A 19,731-nucleotide genomic window follows, 5' to 3' on the forward strand; every position below is an offset into this window, starting at 1 on the left:
TCCCTTATTAAAAAGTATTTTTCTATAATTAAAAAATTTGAAATTATAATAAGTTAAAATTATAATAATCTGAGTTTGTTTCACTTCCATGCTACAGATAAAGAAATTGTGTCTCAAAGAGGTTTCACAGGATGGTCAAAACTACACAAAAAGTAAAAGGCAGAACCTGAAAGTAAGGGCTCATATATTAGGACTCCAAGACAGTATGCACATTTGACTTTTTCATCTTTAAACTTGCTGTGAACATTTTTCCACATTTGATTTTTAAATATGAATATTGCATGCCTTATTTATATTTTAGCATTAGGCATTCTAAGTCTACAACTTACAAAAATATATTAAAAGTGAAATTTAGCAAGCATTCTAAATATTCCAATTATGAATTCTATTATATTTCATAATATGAGATATTTTTCTGTAAAAGCATTTATTTATAATTTCAGATTAGAAGATTTAAGCTTGGGCAATATGATCCAAAATAACTTGTTATATTAGTTGAATCATGAAAAAAGTTCCAACAAAGCATTTGTTGGTTTTAGGTGATGAAACTGGTGTATAATGCATTTATTTTTTCTTTTTCAATTGGTGATTGTACCCTTGGTTGTAAGAATATGTAGAAATTGAATGTAGTGGCTACTAGCAACTTGCTGAAACATGGTGCAGTTCCCTGAATCTCAGCAATTGAAACCATGGCTTCATCAAAGACTTCTCTTATTTCAGTTATAAATGTGCAGAACAGCATGCCTTCAGACTTTACTAGAACTTGCCAGAAGTGGAAAGTCATGACTGTCAGCATGGTTATTGGTTAACATTTACTGAGTGCCAACAATGTTTTTGGTGTCATAAATATAGAGAGGAAGACACTGTTCTGTTCCTGGGGGATTGGGTTTCTGTCAAGGTGGGATAGAGGATTTGTCTTGAATGTTCTTTTCTTGCTAGGAGGTGGGGATGAGGGCACAGTCACCTCAGGTCTCCTTCTAATGGCACTCTCATCTCTTTATTGATGATATATGCAATAAAAAGAAAATGTATAATTACACATACGTGAAAAGCATATGTAAATTTTATTTTTTATTAGTGAAGAAGAATAGGGGTAGTTTTAGGCAAGAAGTCACATCCTGCAAGATATCTCGGTGACTGTAGCTTCTATATCTTTGGGTATAACATATTCACACTAGTATTAATAGTATATAGAATATGCTAAGAAAAGTACATAGAGGGTTTTTTTATGTGTAAATATATTCAGATGAACCCAGCATGTAGAATAGAGGGACCAAATGTTTTGTTTTTGACATCTAAGGGACAAAAGTAATCCAGCCTCTTGAAAGAATGGGGACTTTCCAAAAATATCTGAACTGATTCTTGGTATTCATGTAAGATAAATAAGTCATCTTTTAGATCTTTATTGTTTAATGTCTAAATATATAGAAGTTTTAATTTTATTTCATCAGAGGTTTTTAAGAGGCACACATTGATATTAGCTATTGATTATATCAAAATTCAATGGTGACAAAATGATATACCTTAACATTTGACATTAAAGTTACTTTCTGAAAGTGAAACTCAGGGGAAATCAGCAAAGTAACTCATCACACCCTCTGATAAGTACAAGTGACTAAAGAGTTTAAGAAACACCCAATCTCAGAAACTAGGGTGTGACTTTATTATGTTATACATATACTAGCATGAAGTTTAACTTAATCATTCTGTTAGGGTCATTGTGAAGGACATTTGTAAGGCATTTGAAGAGGATGAAATACTGAAACTGATGATACAAAGATAAGAATTTGCCTAAAAAGTGTTAATTCTGTATTTCTACTGTTATGTTTTTGTAAATTTTTTAAAAAGCCAGACTTTTTTTTTTTTTCTATCAAATCAAACTTTGAGATAAAACTAGTAAAAGCAGAAGAGCTCTTGTTGAAACAGCGCAAAGTACCTGGCTCCCTAGCCCCAGCACTAAGTGCCTTGCCCCTCAGCTGGCCTTATGCAACTTTGAAAAACCACAGGGTTCCCCGGAACTTAGTTTGAAAATCTTCACTCTTAGGAGCATAACTTTATAACCATGAGAGAAAAAGACTTTATTGGAAAAGGACATGGGACACTGGCTAGTTAATGCTTCTTCCTCTAATTCTGCATGTACTAAGCAATCTCTCAATGAAAATGTTGATTTGCAGTAATATGGTTTGCTCTGAGTTTGTAGTTTATCAATTAATTGTTTTTTTTTTTTTTCTTAAATCAGGCTCATATAAGGGTAGTTAATATAAGTTTACTTACTCTTGTGCTTGCTGTGGGATTAAAATTTTAAAAACCACAAAACCAAACAACAAACCAGCCTTTGCTGTAGCAGAGCTGAGGTTATGTCATAGCTGTAGGGACTTCACTGAGGTCATGCCATTTATGGTGCCCTGCTAATAATTAGTACGCCTGTATTGATAAAAATAATGAGGCTGGGCTTAACCATAAAAATAATCTTTTATGGTTATTCCTGATATTTCTTTTTAATTTTTTTAGAGACAGCCTAAGTTTCCTGGCCTGGTCTTGAACTGGGCTCAAGCCCTCCTGCTTCAGCCGTCCAAGTAGCTAGGACTATAGGCGTGAGCTACCACAACTGGCTTTCTGGCATTTCTTAGAAGATTCATGAAAGGATGATTATCTTTTAGTATGACAAAATAGATTAGCATTACCCTAGCTCATCAACATTTTTTCATTTTGACAACTTGTTTTTAAATTACATACCTATTAGTTCTGCCTAACTGTTGTTTCTTGAAGGTCATACATTTAGAAAGTATTAAATTTGTAAAGTATCAGCTTATAAATTAGTGAACTCATAACTGTTAAGATACTCTTTCAAATATAAATGGAATAAAATGCTGGGAATGAGTTATTGCTATTTTCTAAGCAAGGCTCTTCTTTTATATATGTTCCCTTAAGTCTGCAAAAATATTCAATTTTTGATTGTTTAATAATGTGTAGTCTTGATTCTCTGAACTGTGAAATACATTACATTTTTTTCTTTGCTATCTTTCAAGCAGAAATTTGGCTTTTCTGTTATTTATCATACTTTCTCAGTTGTTTCCTTTTGTTCTAATTTGTCAGACTTTATTCTAGACAGTTACGTGTATAAAAATAAAAATAAAAATCCAAGAACAGTTCACTTTAAAAATATTCAGCTAAAATCTCCTCTTAGTTTAAGTACATTTAGTAATTTAATGACTAAATCATTTGTATTTTATTTATAAAATACTGTGCTTGTATCCTTGCCCACAAATGGAAATGTAGCTAACAAGTATTGAATGTTGAACTGTGTGGTAGTGGAGAGATTCAGAGGTATTCTTACTATCCTGTCACCCACCCATAGGTGACACTTTGACATATGAACAAAGTAGAATAGAATGCACTAAGAAAATAATGTCAGATAAATGATGTTCATTATAAGGGAAAATATTATTTTTACTTAAAAAATCTTTGCCTTTGCTATTTTCCATGGAGACCTACTCTCTTATATAGTATAAAGACTAAATGTTAGTTTTAAAATAATTAAAGCCCTTCATTATCATCAATAATCATGATCATAGATCACTAACCAGACAGAGTCAAATAATTTGAATTCTCTTCCAGATCTACTGCTCTCAGGATGCCTGATAAGGAGCAAATACTGTCTTTTTGGCATCTCCCAAATGGGCATAATAAATGTTTTAATCTCCTCAGCATAATTCTGTGATGCTAAACTAATACATATAGCAGTAATTTTTAAGAAAGTATAAAAACATAACACGGTGGCCTTATGATGATTATAGAGGTGCTGGAATATGATGGTAATGTGGACAGGCTCTGCAGCCAGACTTCTTTGATTCAGATAGTGACTCACTAGATATTTAACCTCAGACATACTACTTGACATCTGAGTGCCTCAATAGCCTCATCTGAAGAACAGGGCTAGTTACAGTGCTTAAACTCATAGTGTTGTTGTGTGGATTAAATGAGGTAATACTGTAAAACTCTTAGAATGGGACCTGGGGCATTGTAAATGTTTCTAGCTCTTAAATAATAATATTTAAATATCTAATATAGTACCAAATTTTTAATTACTTGATTCAAAACATTCAATGCTTGTTAAAAACAATGTAGGCTGATGTTTTCTGGGCCAGATTACAAATGATCTTATGGAAGAGATTTAGTCCCTTTAGCAAAAAGAGGTCATGAGGACAGTGCCTAGACTACAGGAAATCTCAACAAATATTCTCAAGATTCTTTTATGCTGCAGTGGCATCTTTCTGAAGTTACAAGTTCAAATTGCTTTTAAAGGAATCACCCAGTTCTTCTTCCTCCTAGGAATACTCCTATTAGGATCATCTTTTGATCAAAATGAAAATTCCCCAAATCATGGCAGTTTTTAAGACTAGTTTTCTTTATAACAGCTTTTGAATTTATGGGACATGCCCTCCACCCAATCTTGGTTAATATTTTCTGCAGTGACAGGACCTCACTGGGGAAATCCTAACTGAAGATAATAGCATGTTATATTAAGTGTTGCCAGTAATCCATTTAATATTAAGCAATTGCATAACAGGCTTTTTAAATACCTAAGTTAAAAGTGGTACATTAATATTGAGTATACTTCTACTGTAAAGTCTATTCTCCCACTGAATTCAAACAAATACCATTTTAAGTGCCAACCTACTATTACAAGAGTTTACTATTTTATTCTTTCTCCAAAATGGCATCAACAGTGATGGGGTACTTTTGGGGGGATTATTGAACAGAATTTTTGCAACAAAGGAGCAAGCTTAAGGAAATGCAAAACACCAGTGGTAGGGATTGCAATGTTTTATCTTAGCATTCCTCATATCTACACACCCCCTGATCAAACAAGCAGTTTTATGGCATGCGCAATTGAAGTGTAACTGACTTCTGCAGAACTGGCTTCCATAGGATTTCCTGTCCAAAAATCACCATGTGGTCATCTGCAGCTAAATGGTTACAAATCATCACGTAAGCAAAGCTTCCCCACCCCAGTATTTTTTTTTTAAGGAGTCAAATCCACCAAGCCCTATCATTTGCAAATGATCTCTGGACTTCTTTTATTCCTTTTTTTCCATTTGGTAAGAAGGAAAACAAACAAAAAATCCTCCCTTCATAATATCTGTTTGTTTAAGGTGTAATTTCCCTGCGAGGTGTTTTACAGACTTCTCGTTGTTTAGCTTTTCTTGCCTGGTAATTACTTACTGAAAGAAATCTACTCTTCCAGGGCGTGCTATTCCTTTAACCCCTTTTGCTTGCTCTTCCTTGGAGGCTAGCAAGGAGTGCGCGGCTTTGCAATGTCTGGGAACCCACCTAGAGGGCCCCCTTGACGCCAGCACATCCCCTGTCAGGCAGCAGTCTGCAGCCGAGCGAGGCTGCTGCAGAGTTAATGTACAGTACCACGGAGCCTGCAAGTGTCCTGAGCTGATCAGAGCTGGGGCGGCACAGCCCAGGGCAGACAAGGCGGCTGCGAGGATTCCAAAGGTTCTGCTGGAAATTCGGTGCTGGGGGACTCCAGCGGGAGCCTGTTGCCATTGTGTTTTAAAAGCATGCAAGGTCTGTATAGCTTGGGCATGAGAATCTTTCAGAAGATATCAGAGCATCAGAATAAATGACACCTATTGGAAAACTGAATTTGGGGTGAAAAACAAAAGAGATTGAGAGAGAGAGAAAAAAGAAAAGACATCGGGGGAAGAAATTCTTAGACAACGTCTGACTTGCAGCTGTGAAATTCATTTTCTTTCTAAGGCAAAATATGAAAAGCTCCCACATGGTTTTGATAATAACAAATTAAAGGGGATTCTGCAGTGAAAAGATCAATAGCTTAGTCATTTTACTTAAAGAGAGCAGGCAGCCTTATTATGGGGTTAGGCAGCAGAAATGAATTTCATCGTGACAGCACCTTCTGAAGTCATGATGGTAGTTAATGGCAATTTTGTCCTGCAAAGCAGAAATTACTCGTTGCCTTCCTACTTTTGCAGTTGAACCAGCAATTCTGAAATTTGGGGAAAGAAGCTGGCTTTGGTGATACATGCTTTCTAGCCCCTCTGCCCAGGTCTTTGTCCGACACGTCTCAGACGGTAGCACTGCGTTAAAGTGACCACACATGAATATGTGCCTAAGAAAGAAGAAAAAGCAATATTCATTTCTAAAGGACAGCATGGCAAAGCAACCTGAAGTTTTCCATTTCCCTTCTAACACTTCTTTAACAAGGATATCAAGAAACTGTCTTTTGACTCTTTTTTTTTTCTCACATTCCAGAGTCCTTTCTTAAGGATGCATTAATTTACACTCAATGCAGTTAGATTTTACCAGGACAATAGTTGCCACCATTTAGGCATTTAGGATTAGTAGTTGAACTGGTTATTTTAGGGTGTTGACTAACTAGTGGAACCTAAATGGATGGATCTATACCTGCAGTGCTCTGTGATGTTTCTTTTTTCAAATCCTGGAAGGGCTTTTGTTATTGCTGTTTGTCTTTATTGGTGGGGGGAGATTTTTTTTTTTTTTTTTTTTTGAATTCAATACTTGTTGCAATAATTGCCCACCATAGCTGCTCAAACAAGAGAGTTGGAATTCATCTGTAAAAATCACTACATGTAACACAGGAGACAAGAAAAATATTAATGACAGAAGATCTGCGAACATGATGCACGTGAATAATTTTCCCTTTAGAAGGCATTCCTGGATATGGTGAGTAATCAATATTCCCTTCAGTTTGTAAAACTCAGAATGGTAAAATTCCAGGACAGGTACCAGAGGAGGATTTGTCTTGAACGAGAGTGTTGGTATCAAGTGGGAATGAAAAGTAAACTGTGCAAGACCGAATAGTGTCTGAGAAAGTAGTGGTTATGCAATAAAAATTACTTTGTTAATATAAAGCATCCCCAAATGAGAAAGCAAGCATAAGGACATGAGAACATTTAAGTTGCTCATATTTCATGGAGAAAAAAAACAACTTTGAGAATGGCAACAATTTAATAAATTTTCTAAAAGGGAGGCTCTGGGTTTGTTTTTTGTTGTTTTGCTATTTTTATTTGAAAATTCCCTGGGGAAGGGCACACATGAATTTCTGACATCTCATATCAATTTGTCTGAATTTCCAAAGGAAGGTTAAGGGAAACTTAGAATGTTGACTCAATTTTAAAATAATACTAAAATGTGTTAGGGCCTCACAGTTAAGAATATTTTAGGTATGTAAGAAACATTTCTACCAAAATGAACCAGTAGAATTCTGTTGGAATTCTAACATAAGATTCATGAACTGCTCAGGCTCTCATAGAACTTGCTTAGTGCCTTGACATTTGGTCATGTATTAAGGTTCAATGCAATGTATTAATGTCCCTGGACATGTGATATCATGTACCATTTCTTGCTGGAGTTTATGACTCAATGTGTATAGAAACTCATTGCTGAGGGTATTATATAAGAGCAAAGGTCATTATTTTAAAATTGCTTGCTTTTGTCATACATTTAGGGTTAGCTGGATTCAGACTTTCATAGCAGAAACTTTGTGAGTGCATAATAAAGGCACATGTTAAGGCTTTGTGTCTGCTAGCCTGGGTTGTTTTGGATACCGCAATGTGTCTGATTTTGAAAGTATATCTTTCAGGTAAATGTTTTGGCTGGACTCAGGATAAATAATAGGTATCCAAATATAGGTTTCTGAGGGTTTTTCAACTGCTTTTATGACAGTGTCTCAAATGAAAGCTCCCTGAGAGCTTAAGGTACCACCAAAATCACCTGCTGGTTTGTTAAAGAGTTTTCAGCTTTCAGCTAAAAAAATCTATTGCAGAGAAGCTTGGGAGACATCCTCTGCCACTCTAGGCAGGTGCTTATTTTCGAACAGGACCAGATCCATCCAGAGTCGATGCTATGGCGTATCCACCTTCTCTGTTGACCAGATCTACTACCCCCAGACTCTAGAATGTTTGGGTGACATGATGCAAACCTTGGTGGCCTACTTCCAACTGCATCACCAGAGTTTCCTAGTCAGGGGGAGCCTTAGTGCCATGGTCTTGCTTATTCTGTTGGTGAGGGTCAGGCATCAGCAATAAGGTCCTCGTCATTCATACAGACAAATTCACATCAATAGTCTTTAACCCTGAGATTAAAAGATCCTAGAAACAGTTCCTGGCACATAATAGGCATTTGTCCATTTTTTTTCTTCTATGCCTTATGCTTTTCTTTAAAGTTAATTTTATACCTCTTAAGATTTGCTTAGGAGGGGAAATTGCCATTCTCCTTTCTATCAAGTGTACCTTGCTACAAAGCAACAGTTTTTGTTCTACCTAAGTTCTGTTGTTTGAATCCATTTGTTTATGTTGTAATACATTGGATGCATGTGCTCTTCGAATGCCTGACATTATAACCAGCTTTTATTTTTGTTGCATTAACCTCCCCTATGCTCTGACTAGAAAGAAATGAGCTATTCAACTCTGTAGTTTTGGAAATCATGCAAATTTGCTTATTCATGCTCCCCTAGCTCTGTAACACATATGTTTGAAAGCTATATGGAGAAGTTGAAAGTCCTGGTGGTTTTCTTTTGTGCCTGGAGCTAGGTAACCCTTCATCTGTTTCACTGCATGCCCTACCAATCTGCTGTTATTGTTGTGACCAAACTGAGCCAATGTAGAGTGTGAATGCTCTGTATAACTACTCTTCTTGGGCCCCTCAGAAGGATTATTAATATGATGTTAGACTCAGAGGAAGAAGGTGGTGGTTTTTTCCAGGTGACCTAATTAATTTTGGGCCTGGTTCGACTTTCCCAATTGTTGTTGTTTTCCTTTTATTTACAGCCTCTCCTTCCAATACTGCAGTAAGAGATTCTAGGGGTTTGTTGACAGAAAACCTTATTTCCCTTTGTTCTACTGTAAGATCCCCTATGGGGTGAGATTTCAGGCTCAAGAATTATCCTGCTTAGAATAAAGGGCTTGCCAAATTGCTCTTTTCATTTCCAAAGACTCCCCCTCTCCTCATTCTCACATTTATGGCTTTTGTGAAGGGGCAGATCAGAAGTTGGCAACAGACCAATGCCAAGGAATAATAAACATTGTAAAAGAGATAGGTGCTTTGGTTTCATGAGCCCTAGCTCTCTCCAGAAAGGCTCTATACCCTTTGGAGAGGTAGGACGTGGCATGTGCTGGTCCTCTTTCTGTCCTGTTTTTCGAGAAGAAACAATGAGAAAAAGCTAAGACATAGGAGGTCTAGGGTAGTCTTCAAAAGTTTATCACAAGTAGTGATTGAAATAGAAGCCTATGCACAGAGTTCCTGCTTGAACCTTCATCCTTTTGCCCTAAGGCTGGTATGTTGATTATTGAGCAATAGTCTTAAGAATTCACTGTTTATCAGTTACGAGCTAAAGTTAATAAGTGGGCCTATTACTTGGCTTAACAGAACACTACCCCTTCAGTGCTAAAAGAGTGGTGTGAAGAATGTGTCTTTCTTGTTTGAAGTTACATTAGAAATACGTGCTGGAAGACTTTATTGCAAAGGCTTCTTTCCATTATACTTTTCAGCCTTTTTACTGCCAAGCCAAACAAAGATAAGGGTTTGCCTCGCTGGATAGATAAGTACTATAGAGCTCTTCTTAGTTTTTATTCTGGCTAGTTGTGAGAATAGAAGGGTAGCCTGGCATTCAGAACAAGTATGGCATGGTTGAAAGAAGGGAAAAGCAAGTCAGCTTTCTAGGAATTTAAATTTCATCTAGCAGCAATTAAGAGGACTCTTTAGAAGCTTTATAACCTGGAATCGAATGTCAGGGTCTAACATGAATGACATAACACAGTGTGACTAACATGTTCTCAGCTTTTTGCCTTACTTAAACTATACATAACTTTTTATAATCTGATTTGAAAAATACTATAATTTCATGCCAGAAACATCAAGGCTATGTTGAATGCAATCGAATTTCACAGCTAAACAATTTAGGAGGGTATTTTATTTAAATACTTTTGCAACCTTTTAATGATGGATTCAAATGGCTAAAAGGACAGTGGAAGATAGAAGCTAATGGCCTTGGCTAGGAGAGGCTATGGAACGCTGCCGTCAAGGGCCTCTCTGAGGATACCAGAGGAAGATTTGGGATTAGTGATTGTGGAAGGTGATTAATTATTTGCTTATTTGGTGCTTAGGGTTTAATTTTAAAAGGCAGGACATCTAAATGTTTTTATCAAACTGTCTTTGGAATGCAAAATGTGGTGATTGTGGCACCTTCACTCAACATGGAGGCATCTTTTTCCTTCTTCCAGGACACTAAGTTCTTTTGTTAGACTGTTCTTTTCCAGGTATCAGTTTCTATAAGGTTTAACGTAGAAAGTTATTTGTTTGATTGTTCGTCTATGGGCCAAGCATTCAATTCATAAACTAACTCATTTTATTCTGTTTTGATCTAAATCCTTTATGGAATGAAGCAAGATATAAATCAGTGTATCAATAATATATTCATATATATGTTCATAATTGGCATGTATATATGTTTAAAACTACTAATATAATGAATAAATATTCAGAGAAAGGCAAGATGGCCTGCCTTCTAATGAAAAGATAACCCTTCCTATCTAGCCTCATAGAGTTTCATCTTTTAAGGTTTTCTTCTCTTCATGCACTGAAACTACAGAAACTCAATCCAGAGGTGCATTTTCCAGAGTTTCTGTTTTGACCAATATAGCAGATTCACTTATTTTATTAGAATTTTAGTGGGTAGGAGCAATATTGAGTTTGATGACTATGTATACGTTGAAGGAAATGACATATCAAGTCTCATGTAAGGTAATGGAGCTTTGCTCTTTTTAGCCAACTTAAAATTATTCCAGTGTCTGCTTGTCTTCCAATCAAATTGCAGGTAATAGCTGACATTGCTTCTTTAATATCTCTTCCTCTGGGTTGCAGAACTACCCAGAAATTCTAAAATATAAATACCAGACTCCTAGCTTAATTCTGAATTCCTGTTAGGGTCAAATACAATTTACTTGTAAACACTTATGACCAATAAAGTTTAGATGGAGCTCATAATTATACAGACTCACCTTGTTCACAATCCCTAGGGCTCAATAATAAAGTCAACCATTGTTTAAGGCAGGAATTTAGTGTTAGATATAATGTAACAAAGATTTTCCATTATGTGAGATATCAATCCTATTAAAAATGAAACTTTTCTGTTGGCTATTTTACTGTCTTTTGTTGCCTTCAGATGTATGTGCCTTAATTTTTTCTAGTAATACCTTGGAATTTAAAAATGAAACTTTAAATCTTTATTTTTTGTTTTAATGTTTTTAAAAAGTAATTCGATTAAGAATGGTATGATAGAGGCGCAAAGTCGTTAGTGGTGTCAATATGCTTACAACTTACGGAAATGAAACATAGTCTTTAGTGCTAGCAGCCTTCTGCTGTAGTAAAATAGTTTGTGCACTTAAAATTGCTGAGAGGTTACATCTTCAATGAACTGAGTGGCATAGCCAGGGAGGTCTTAGAAATCTTACAAAAGGAAGAAAATAAGAAGTTATGCCCCAACATATGAAAATTATTTACTAAGAGTTTATGATGTTTTCACTTCTTTTTTTTTTTTTTTTGAGACGGGAGTTTCACTCTTATTACCCAGGCTACAGTGCAATGGAGCGATCTCGGCTCACCGCAACCTCCGCCTCCTGGGTTCAAGCAATGCTCCTGCCTCAGCCTCCCGAGTAGCTGGGACTACAGGCTGTGCCACCATGCCCAGCTAATTTTTGTATTTTTAGTAGAGACGGGGTTTCACCATGTTGACCAGAATGATCTCCATCTCTTGACCTTGTGATCTACCTGCCTCGGCCTCCCAAAGTGCTGTGATTACAGGCGTGAGACACTGCACCCAGCCCCTCTTCTTTAAAATTCTTCACTTTCCACTCCTTTTTGCCTTCTCTTTTTAGTTGACTATTATTGAGTTATTTACATGTAATGCTGAGGTATTTGGGTTCAGAGAAAAATAGGCAAGTAAAGGAAAACGAAAAATAGTTTCAAATTCTGAGATGCAAAGAAGAACCCGAGAAAACTAAACAACCAGTTTTTTTAATAGCCATAGGTTGGATTTTCCTTTTTTTTTAAAAAAAGGAAAAAAACCCTCATCCTTTTCTCTCCTCTTTCAATCATATCCTATGAATGTTAATGCTCATTAATACTCTCTAGCTATAACATCATCCATATTTTTTACAATAGCTCGAAAATATCTCCAAGCCATAACTTAGCTGCTGCAACTGCTTATCATGTGATGGATTATCAGATGACTTTCCAGTTGTTCGAGAAGCCCCAGCCTATAAACATACCCAATACAATATATTGCAACTAGGGATTAGGTTGTGTAAAGTTCATACATGTATATCCCTATATATATGATGTCAAAGATAGATCATCTAGAGTCTATATAATCAGGCTATTGGCTGGAAACGTAAATAGACTAAAAACATAATAAAAAGCATTCCGGGTTTCTAATTCAACTTCTGGAGTGTTAACATTTTGTGTGACCTTGTGAAAGCTCTTTGAGTTTTTACCACTGTCAAAAACTATTACAGCAGTTATTTACCCACTTCATGTTAAGAAGTAGGCTATTAAACAAAATCTCATAGCACATTGGTAATAACAATTTATTAGAGACCAGCCTGAACAACACAGTGAGACCCTGTCTGTATAATTTTTTTTTAAGGTAGCTGGGCATGTTGGCTCATGCCTGTGGTCCTAGCTACTCAGGGAGGCTAAGGTAGGAGGATCTCTTGAATACAGAAGGTTGAGGCTACAGCGAGCCATGATCATGCCAATGCACTCCAGCCTGGGCAACAGAGCAAGACTCTGGCTCAGAAAACTGAAATAAAAGAAGAAGAATGTATTAGAACGTTGACAATGACATGCCAAAATCTCTTGTATAAATATCGTATACTTCATGGAAGAGATCAACACTGTTGAGCACTCCTCTGCATGCCATATGTTTTCACATAAGTTACATCCTTTAATGGCAATATAACTTTCTGAGAATTTCTTATCCAAATCCCTGTTTGCAGATGAGGAAGGTAATGCTCACAGAGATTAGATAACTTGCCGAAGTTCACATATATATTACTAGGGAAGCTGACCCACTCCAAACCAGGTCTGGCCTGATTTTAGAGCCCAATATCTTTTTAATCCACCATATTCTTGTGGCAGATGACTTAACACTCTTCTTTATGGATCTTCTGGAAAATTAGATTAGCAGTAGACCAGAGAAAATAAGCAGATTCATCCTGTTATTTAGCGAGTTGGCTAAGTAAATATGTAGGATGCCTGCTGAATGTGAATGGACTTTCCTTGATGAACTCTTCCCTTTATTATTTGAACAATGACCTATACTTACATTGTGTCAGTAGTTCTTTCTGTGTTTTCTCAGAACGAGAAATTTTACAAGGAGTTTGTGGTGAACCCTGTGTTTCCAAGGTCACTGTGGCCTATAGGATCCTTTTAATAAAAAGTGCCTCTCTGAACGATATATTAGGAAAGGTGACATACTTTGGACAGATGAAGTAGAAATGCAAACTGCAGTGGTTAGTGAATGGACAGAGCTTCTGTCCAAAGCAAAAAGTCATTCTTTCCTCTGGGTGCACACTTGGTGTGTGCAGCGTAGGTGAATTCCACTCCATTCACCATCTCTGTGGGGCATTGTTGAGCCCTGTTCAAACTGCACCTCTCCGGCCCTGCTTTGATGTGGGCTCCAGCTTTACTTTGTGGCAAGTGGTTTTGAGAGTGCTTTGCCAACAGTAAAAGATAATCCACATTTTGGGTTTTGCTGCCATGATTATTACTTCCTTCAAAATGTTCAACTAATTGTAGGTCTTTAAACTTTATGCACAAGTAAAGAATATTAACGTTATCTGGAATCAGATATAAATGCCAAAGAAGCATTTTAATCATAAAATAGCCCAATATCTGAGTTTCTGAAAAAATGTCATGCTTAGTGAGTTATATTGGAACAGGTAGAAAACACTGATTTATTTATTCATATGGGGTGCCCAGATGAATATGGTAAGACTCCTACCTTGGAGATACTAAAAAACTAGTAAGGAGAACAGGCACAGAAACAAATAATTGTAAGTATAAGTATAGTAGGGAGCATGTTAATATAGATATATACAAGGCGATACAGGAGTCAGGAGGAGGAACAACTTGACTGACTTGATCCAACTACCTTAAGTTTCAAAGTGAACATATATTTGATGGATTTGGGAATTAGTAGCTATTCATAATACTTCAGAGAGTGGTTTAAGAGAGTGTCTGGGGGTAAGTTGTATTTCAGGGGTAATAAAAGCAGTTAAAAATTGTGTAAACTACTCCGTTCAAAATTTTGCATAAGAAAGAAGGAGAAGGAAGAGAAGAGGAGGACAGGGGAGAAGGAGCAGAGAAAAACACAGTAGCTAGTGAAGAACACCAAGTACTTTTAAGAGTAGGAACCATGTCCCTAAGGAAGTATTCTGATACTTTTTTAGAAGTATGAATTATGTCCTTGTGGAGGACATGACAGTCTCTGAGATACGAGGGAGGAAAAGGAGGAAGAATGCAGATAATGTGGAGATTAGGTAGGTGGAAAGAGAGCCTGAGGGAGTTTTTGTTTTATGTCCTGTGTTTTTTGTGGGAAGTATTAAATGGAATTCAAGATCACATCTCAGAAAGAAGACCATGGAGGAGCACGTGGAGGAGCTTAGTAAGGTGATGGAACAGCTACTAGGGGGAATTGGAAAGGTTACTGAAGAGAGAGTACAAGAATGTCAAACAAACTGGAAAAAGGTCAGTGATGTTGAATGAATATATCCAGTCAATAAAGGACGTTTTACTCAACTTCAGAAATTATTTACACAAAGTATTATGTCAGGGAAAAGAGTAGAGATGTGACAGAAATGTTACAATTCTTAATTATTAAATTTGAAACAGTTTTGTGATGAGAGTTTCTCCTGTGGATTGTTTTTCTTGGTATTCCAAAGAATTCGGAGTGGATCTTAATTGTTGTTTTTTTATTTGGTAGTGGTGGAGACTGTTTTATGAACATATTAATTAGATTGCAGCTCCATTTTCATGACCTGATTTTTAAAATGTGAGATTTCCTATGCTGCCTTGAAATAACTCTTGGGTGACAAACAGAAGCTTTAAGATGTTTGCTTTGAATTTTATCTTCAAATGAATAAAAATCACAGTGGGAAGAAAAGGCAAAGTGATTCAGCTTTGCTCTCTTTTTAATAGGAACCTTTCTGTGGTTTATGTTAGAATGTCACAAATCCAGATATATGTAACCTGCTTTTACAAAAATTTCTTCAAAACCCCTATGACGTTTACTTGAAAGTACCACCTGTCTCTGAGAAATATACTGAAAATGATGAAACATGATATGATTTTAACCAGAACTGGTATAACCCAGTTTAAATATTTATGCATTTAAATTCTCTTTTATTTCTCCATGATAAATAGGAGAAAATGACAAATACAATATGTAAGTTAAGGGATATTATTAAATAGCCTTAAAATTTTCTAGGTCATGAGAATAAACCCTGGAGGATACTGTGACTTTAGCCGATATTATGAATTCCTTTCATCTCTTCTAATCATCTCAGCAGAGCTTCCTCTATTCCTCTATTGTCAGCATTCAGTGCTCACCACTACTTTATACACAGTTTTCTTTGTAGAATTTTTGCTGTGGCTCTAAAACTCTAAATAAGGTTCTAAGAAGTCCTAGTCACTTGTCAGGTAACTTCATTCTTCCTCTCCCTTGAGTTTCCATGTTTTTCTTTTCTAAATATGAAAATTGAAGGTTGACTAACTGATAATTAAGGTGCTATAAAAAATATATGGTTTTATATCTTACCTAGTTAATTTACTCATTTCTGTCTTATTCAGGCATACTTGTTCTTCCATTAAAGGTAACACAGAGAAACCACACAGAAATCCACAAACGACTCCAGACTGAGCTCTGATGCTTTTCTCAAGTATTTGGCCTCTGCTGTAGAAAATCCTTAGCCTCTCTACCTTGGATATTTTGCTTAATTCCTTCTCCACAAAACCTAACTTTAAATGGCAGCCTTTTTCATGGGAGAGACAGCAACTATATGCTCATTAATGCTGATATCCACAGTATTTGAGAAAACATATTCCATATGCAATTTACACATTTCTCATATCTTCGCAACTCTTCTCTTGATAAAAAATTCAGGCCCTTCTTTTTTTATTTATCCTCCATTTAGTTTAAGGAAATAACACGGTATGAAGTTCTCATTCTTAGGACCTTGTCATTGGGTTGCTCAGTAAGTTTAAAACAAATAATTGGCATAATGAAGGAGAGTCCCTTGATGTCCTAGATAAGAAAGGCAACCTAGCAAGCTGACAGTGGGCAAATTGAGAAAACCACACTGGTATTGAGATCAGTGAAGGAGGCACCTTACCAGTACTAAAGTAAGGCATTGGAATCTTAAGCCTTTAGATGTGTAAATTTTAAAAAAAGGAAATATTTGTTGGAAAAGTCCTATTTTTTAGAAAATAATCCATGCCAGATTTGATTTTTGAAAGAGATTGAATGCTAAATTGCCTCAGGATGTCGCCATTTAAAAGGGTGACCACATTCTGTGAGGTCTTCACTGAACACAGCCTTTTGCTTCAAAGAGCTTTCTGAGACCAAGCTAGCCTTTGAGACCAGGTCGTAACATTATAACCTGTTCTATTCATTGCAATAGCCACCTTGACTACTTTTTTCTACTTTATACCACAATACCCAGCACAGTGTTGTGCTTAATAGGTACTTTTAAAGCTTTTTCTTAATAAATGATTAAGTGTACCGAAAAGGATGATAAATAAAAATTATATGGTCAGGGGAAATTTTAAATATACTTTCATATTTTTCAAATAAGGTTATTATGCTGTGTTTTGAGATAAGGTAGGGGGCTCATGCTATAAAAATAATAAAGATACTATCACATTTGAAAGACTATTAACTCTAGGTATAGACTAACCTTTTTATAGATATTATTTTACTTAATCCTCCCCCAAATCTGTGGAAAGGGCTTGTTATCTACTTACTAAGGGTGCAACCTTGGGTCAGCTGTCTAACCTCTCTGTGATTTGTAACATAGGGACAATAAATAGTTCTCACTTCATAGGGTTGCTGTGAAGATTGAATGAGAACACCAGTGAAGTGCTCAGAGCACCTGTCACTCAGTAAGTAACCAGTAAACATTGTTATGGTACAGATTGGGCAACTGGCTGTGAATGGTTAACCAGGTTGCCTAGGGTAATCAGTGTCAGGCCAGTTCCAACCTAGATCTTACCCATTAGCTATAGGTTGCTTGGAGGTCTAAAATGCCTTTTCTATGTCACATTCTTGTTCGGTAAATACAAAGACAATACCTTGAGTTAAGTTTAAATCATGGGGAATAATTCATTCTTCCTCATCTCTCAAGCCTCAGCGAGAATTGCCTGCTGTGCCCTCCCATGTTGAGTCAGTGCCTACCTTAGGCAGGTTGGATTTTCTCTTTATGACTGTCTTATTCAGGCCCTGCTTCCTTAGATTCTCAGTTCTTGGCACAGTGTCTGACACATAGTAGGTGCTCAATAAAATGTTTTAGAGTAAACATTGCTTTTTTAGAATTGTGTCCCTGGAATTTATGGCTTTCAATATTAACTTGAGGTTTTCAGGTGATAGCTCATGTTTTGGGGGGAATAGGTAAAATTTGTATAAAAATTGTCATCTTGGGCATAAATAATTCCCACACACTAACTGGATTTGCAGAAGCAGACATCCTGCTGAATTGTGTGTATCTGCAAAATCTAAATGTTATTGCTACACATCACCTTATCTAAGACACTATTTCTTCAAAACTAATAACCAGCTCATTGGCTGTCATATAGGAATCTTTCTTCCCTTGAAGATGTGTATGTTTTATCTTGCTGGCGAGACAAAAGTCTGCAAATTATCTCCACAGCTGCTTCTGATGCTTGATTATGCCCCTTTCTGCATCTATAACATTGATGTTTCATTTTAATTACTTTTCATCACAGTACATGATTTGGTCTTCAGACGTAGACCAGCCTCTACATGTGGCTCTTCATTCTTTTTATACATCTTTCACTGTCAAACTAAGCTCTAAAAATCATCTCTCTAGTATCTCTTCACTTGCCAAGGAAATGTACTGGCTTAGCATTGTATACAATACAGTATAATGCTCTGCCTCATCTGGCCTTCTCCTTTCTAGTCTCATTGTAGAAATGCTAATTTTTATTATTATCAGTATTAATTCATCTCATTATTCTAGTATACATATCCTATATTTGAGTTTTTAAATATATCAATTCTTTAGCATAATGGTTACAATCACACACACACACACACACACACACATATATATGAGGTTTTATTCTTGGTTTATTATGAAAGAGTATCAATAACTAAAGTATCAATAGCTATAAGTATTATATCCTTATATATGTTTTGGTCAAAGAACATCCTGAAAAATTAACTTCAATGTTTTAAAAAGCCATAGAGATGGTGAGGATTGGAGAAGACATCTTTAGGGAAGGCAGTTGTATTATTTATCAGAAGTAACTGCAAGAGTTTGTTGGGGGAAAAAAATCAGCCCTCATTCTCTCATCCTAGTAACAAGGAGTATGAAAACCTGGAGGTTGAAGAGTGCATAGGAAGAGGAGGTGGCATGTGCAATTTGATAAAGCACTTTACGGGTCTCATACCAGTCTCTTAGCCAGTAGTACAATACAAGGGAGAGAGCCCATGCTTCAAAGCCAAGTTTAAATTAAGTTTATACTTGGTTTTTGAATTAAGTTTAAATTAAGTCTGATGCTGACTGGTTAATTTTGAGCAAATTACCTTTCATGAGCATCACTTTCCTCATTTATAAGAGAAAAAATACTATAGTTTCAATCACCCAGATTTATTGTAAGGATTTGAGGAAATAATACACTATTTAATTTGTTTTTTTTAAACCCTGCCTTGTCCCAGGCAGCATTTAAGGCAGCCAACAAAGTTATATATGCATAACTTATAGTGAGAATGTTGAGGAAGGGCAAAGAGAAATAAGGTATGATGTTCCTATTCACATATGTATGTAGTAGGTGAAAAAAATTATATTACCTTCACAAAATGGCACCAGAATTCTCATGGAGAAAGAAATGTCTCTGCTAGAAGAGATATTTTGTTTGTTTTTTGTTTCTGTTTGCTTGTTTTGAGACTGAGTCTTGCTCTTTTGCCCAGGCTGGAGTGCAGTGGCGTGATCTGAGCGCACTGCAACGTCTACCTCCTGGTTTCAAGCGATTCTCCTGCCACAGACTCCCAAGTTGCTGGGACTATGGTGTGAGCTGCCATACCCAGCTAATTTTTGTATTTTTAGTAGAGATGGGGTTTCACCATGTTGACCAGGCTGGTCTTGAACTCCTGACCTCAAGTGATCTACTTGCCTCGGCCTCCCAAAGTGCTGGGATTACAGGAGTGAGCCACCATGCCCAGCCTAGAAGAGCTATTTTGAACATGCCCTTGGGATAGAAAGAAAGTCCCTTGAGGATTTGACTGTAGGTAGGTGCTCAAGTGCTCTGAGGGTGAAACTCCTCTGCATAACAGAAGGAGAATTTAGTGCTAAGGAGCCAATGAAAATGATGGAGATGAGGCAGAGAAATTAGAAGAGAGGAGAGGAAGAGGAGAAGCAGCCCTGGGAAGGCTGAGAACTGTGG

At 36.5% G+C, this 19,731-nt stretch overlaps 1 protein-coding gene across 7 annotated transcripts in view; it reads left to right on the plus strand.

Moving 5' to 3' along the window:
- The window catches only part of PDE4D (phosphodiesterase 4D), a 1,549,195-nt gene that overhangs the window by 925,197 nt on the left and 604,267 nt on the right, over positions 1–19,731 (plus strand). The window contains exon 1 of one of the 7 annotated variants that reach the window (XM_032282231.1): positions 2,570–6,714. The exons of the other annotated variants lie outside the window; for them this stretch is intronic. Within the exon in view, the coding sequence (XP_032138122.1) occupies positions 6,668–6,714 (47 nt within the window). The 5' untranslated portion in view covers positions 2,570–6,667. Of the gene's footprint in view, positions 1–2,569; positions 6,715–19,731 lie in introns of those variants that run through there. 7 annotated transcript variants of the gene reach the window in all.

This window comes from Sapajus apella, unplaced genomic scaffold (genome assembly GCF_009761245.1).
Source record: "Sapajus apella isolate SASKATOON/1434 unplaced genomic scaffold, GSC_monkey_1.0 scaffold1, whole genome shotgun sequence".
NCBI lineage: Eukaryota > Metazoa > Chordata > Mammalia > Primates > Cebidae > Sapajus > Sapajus apella.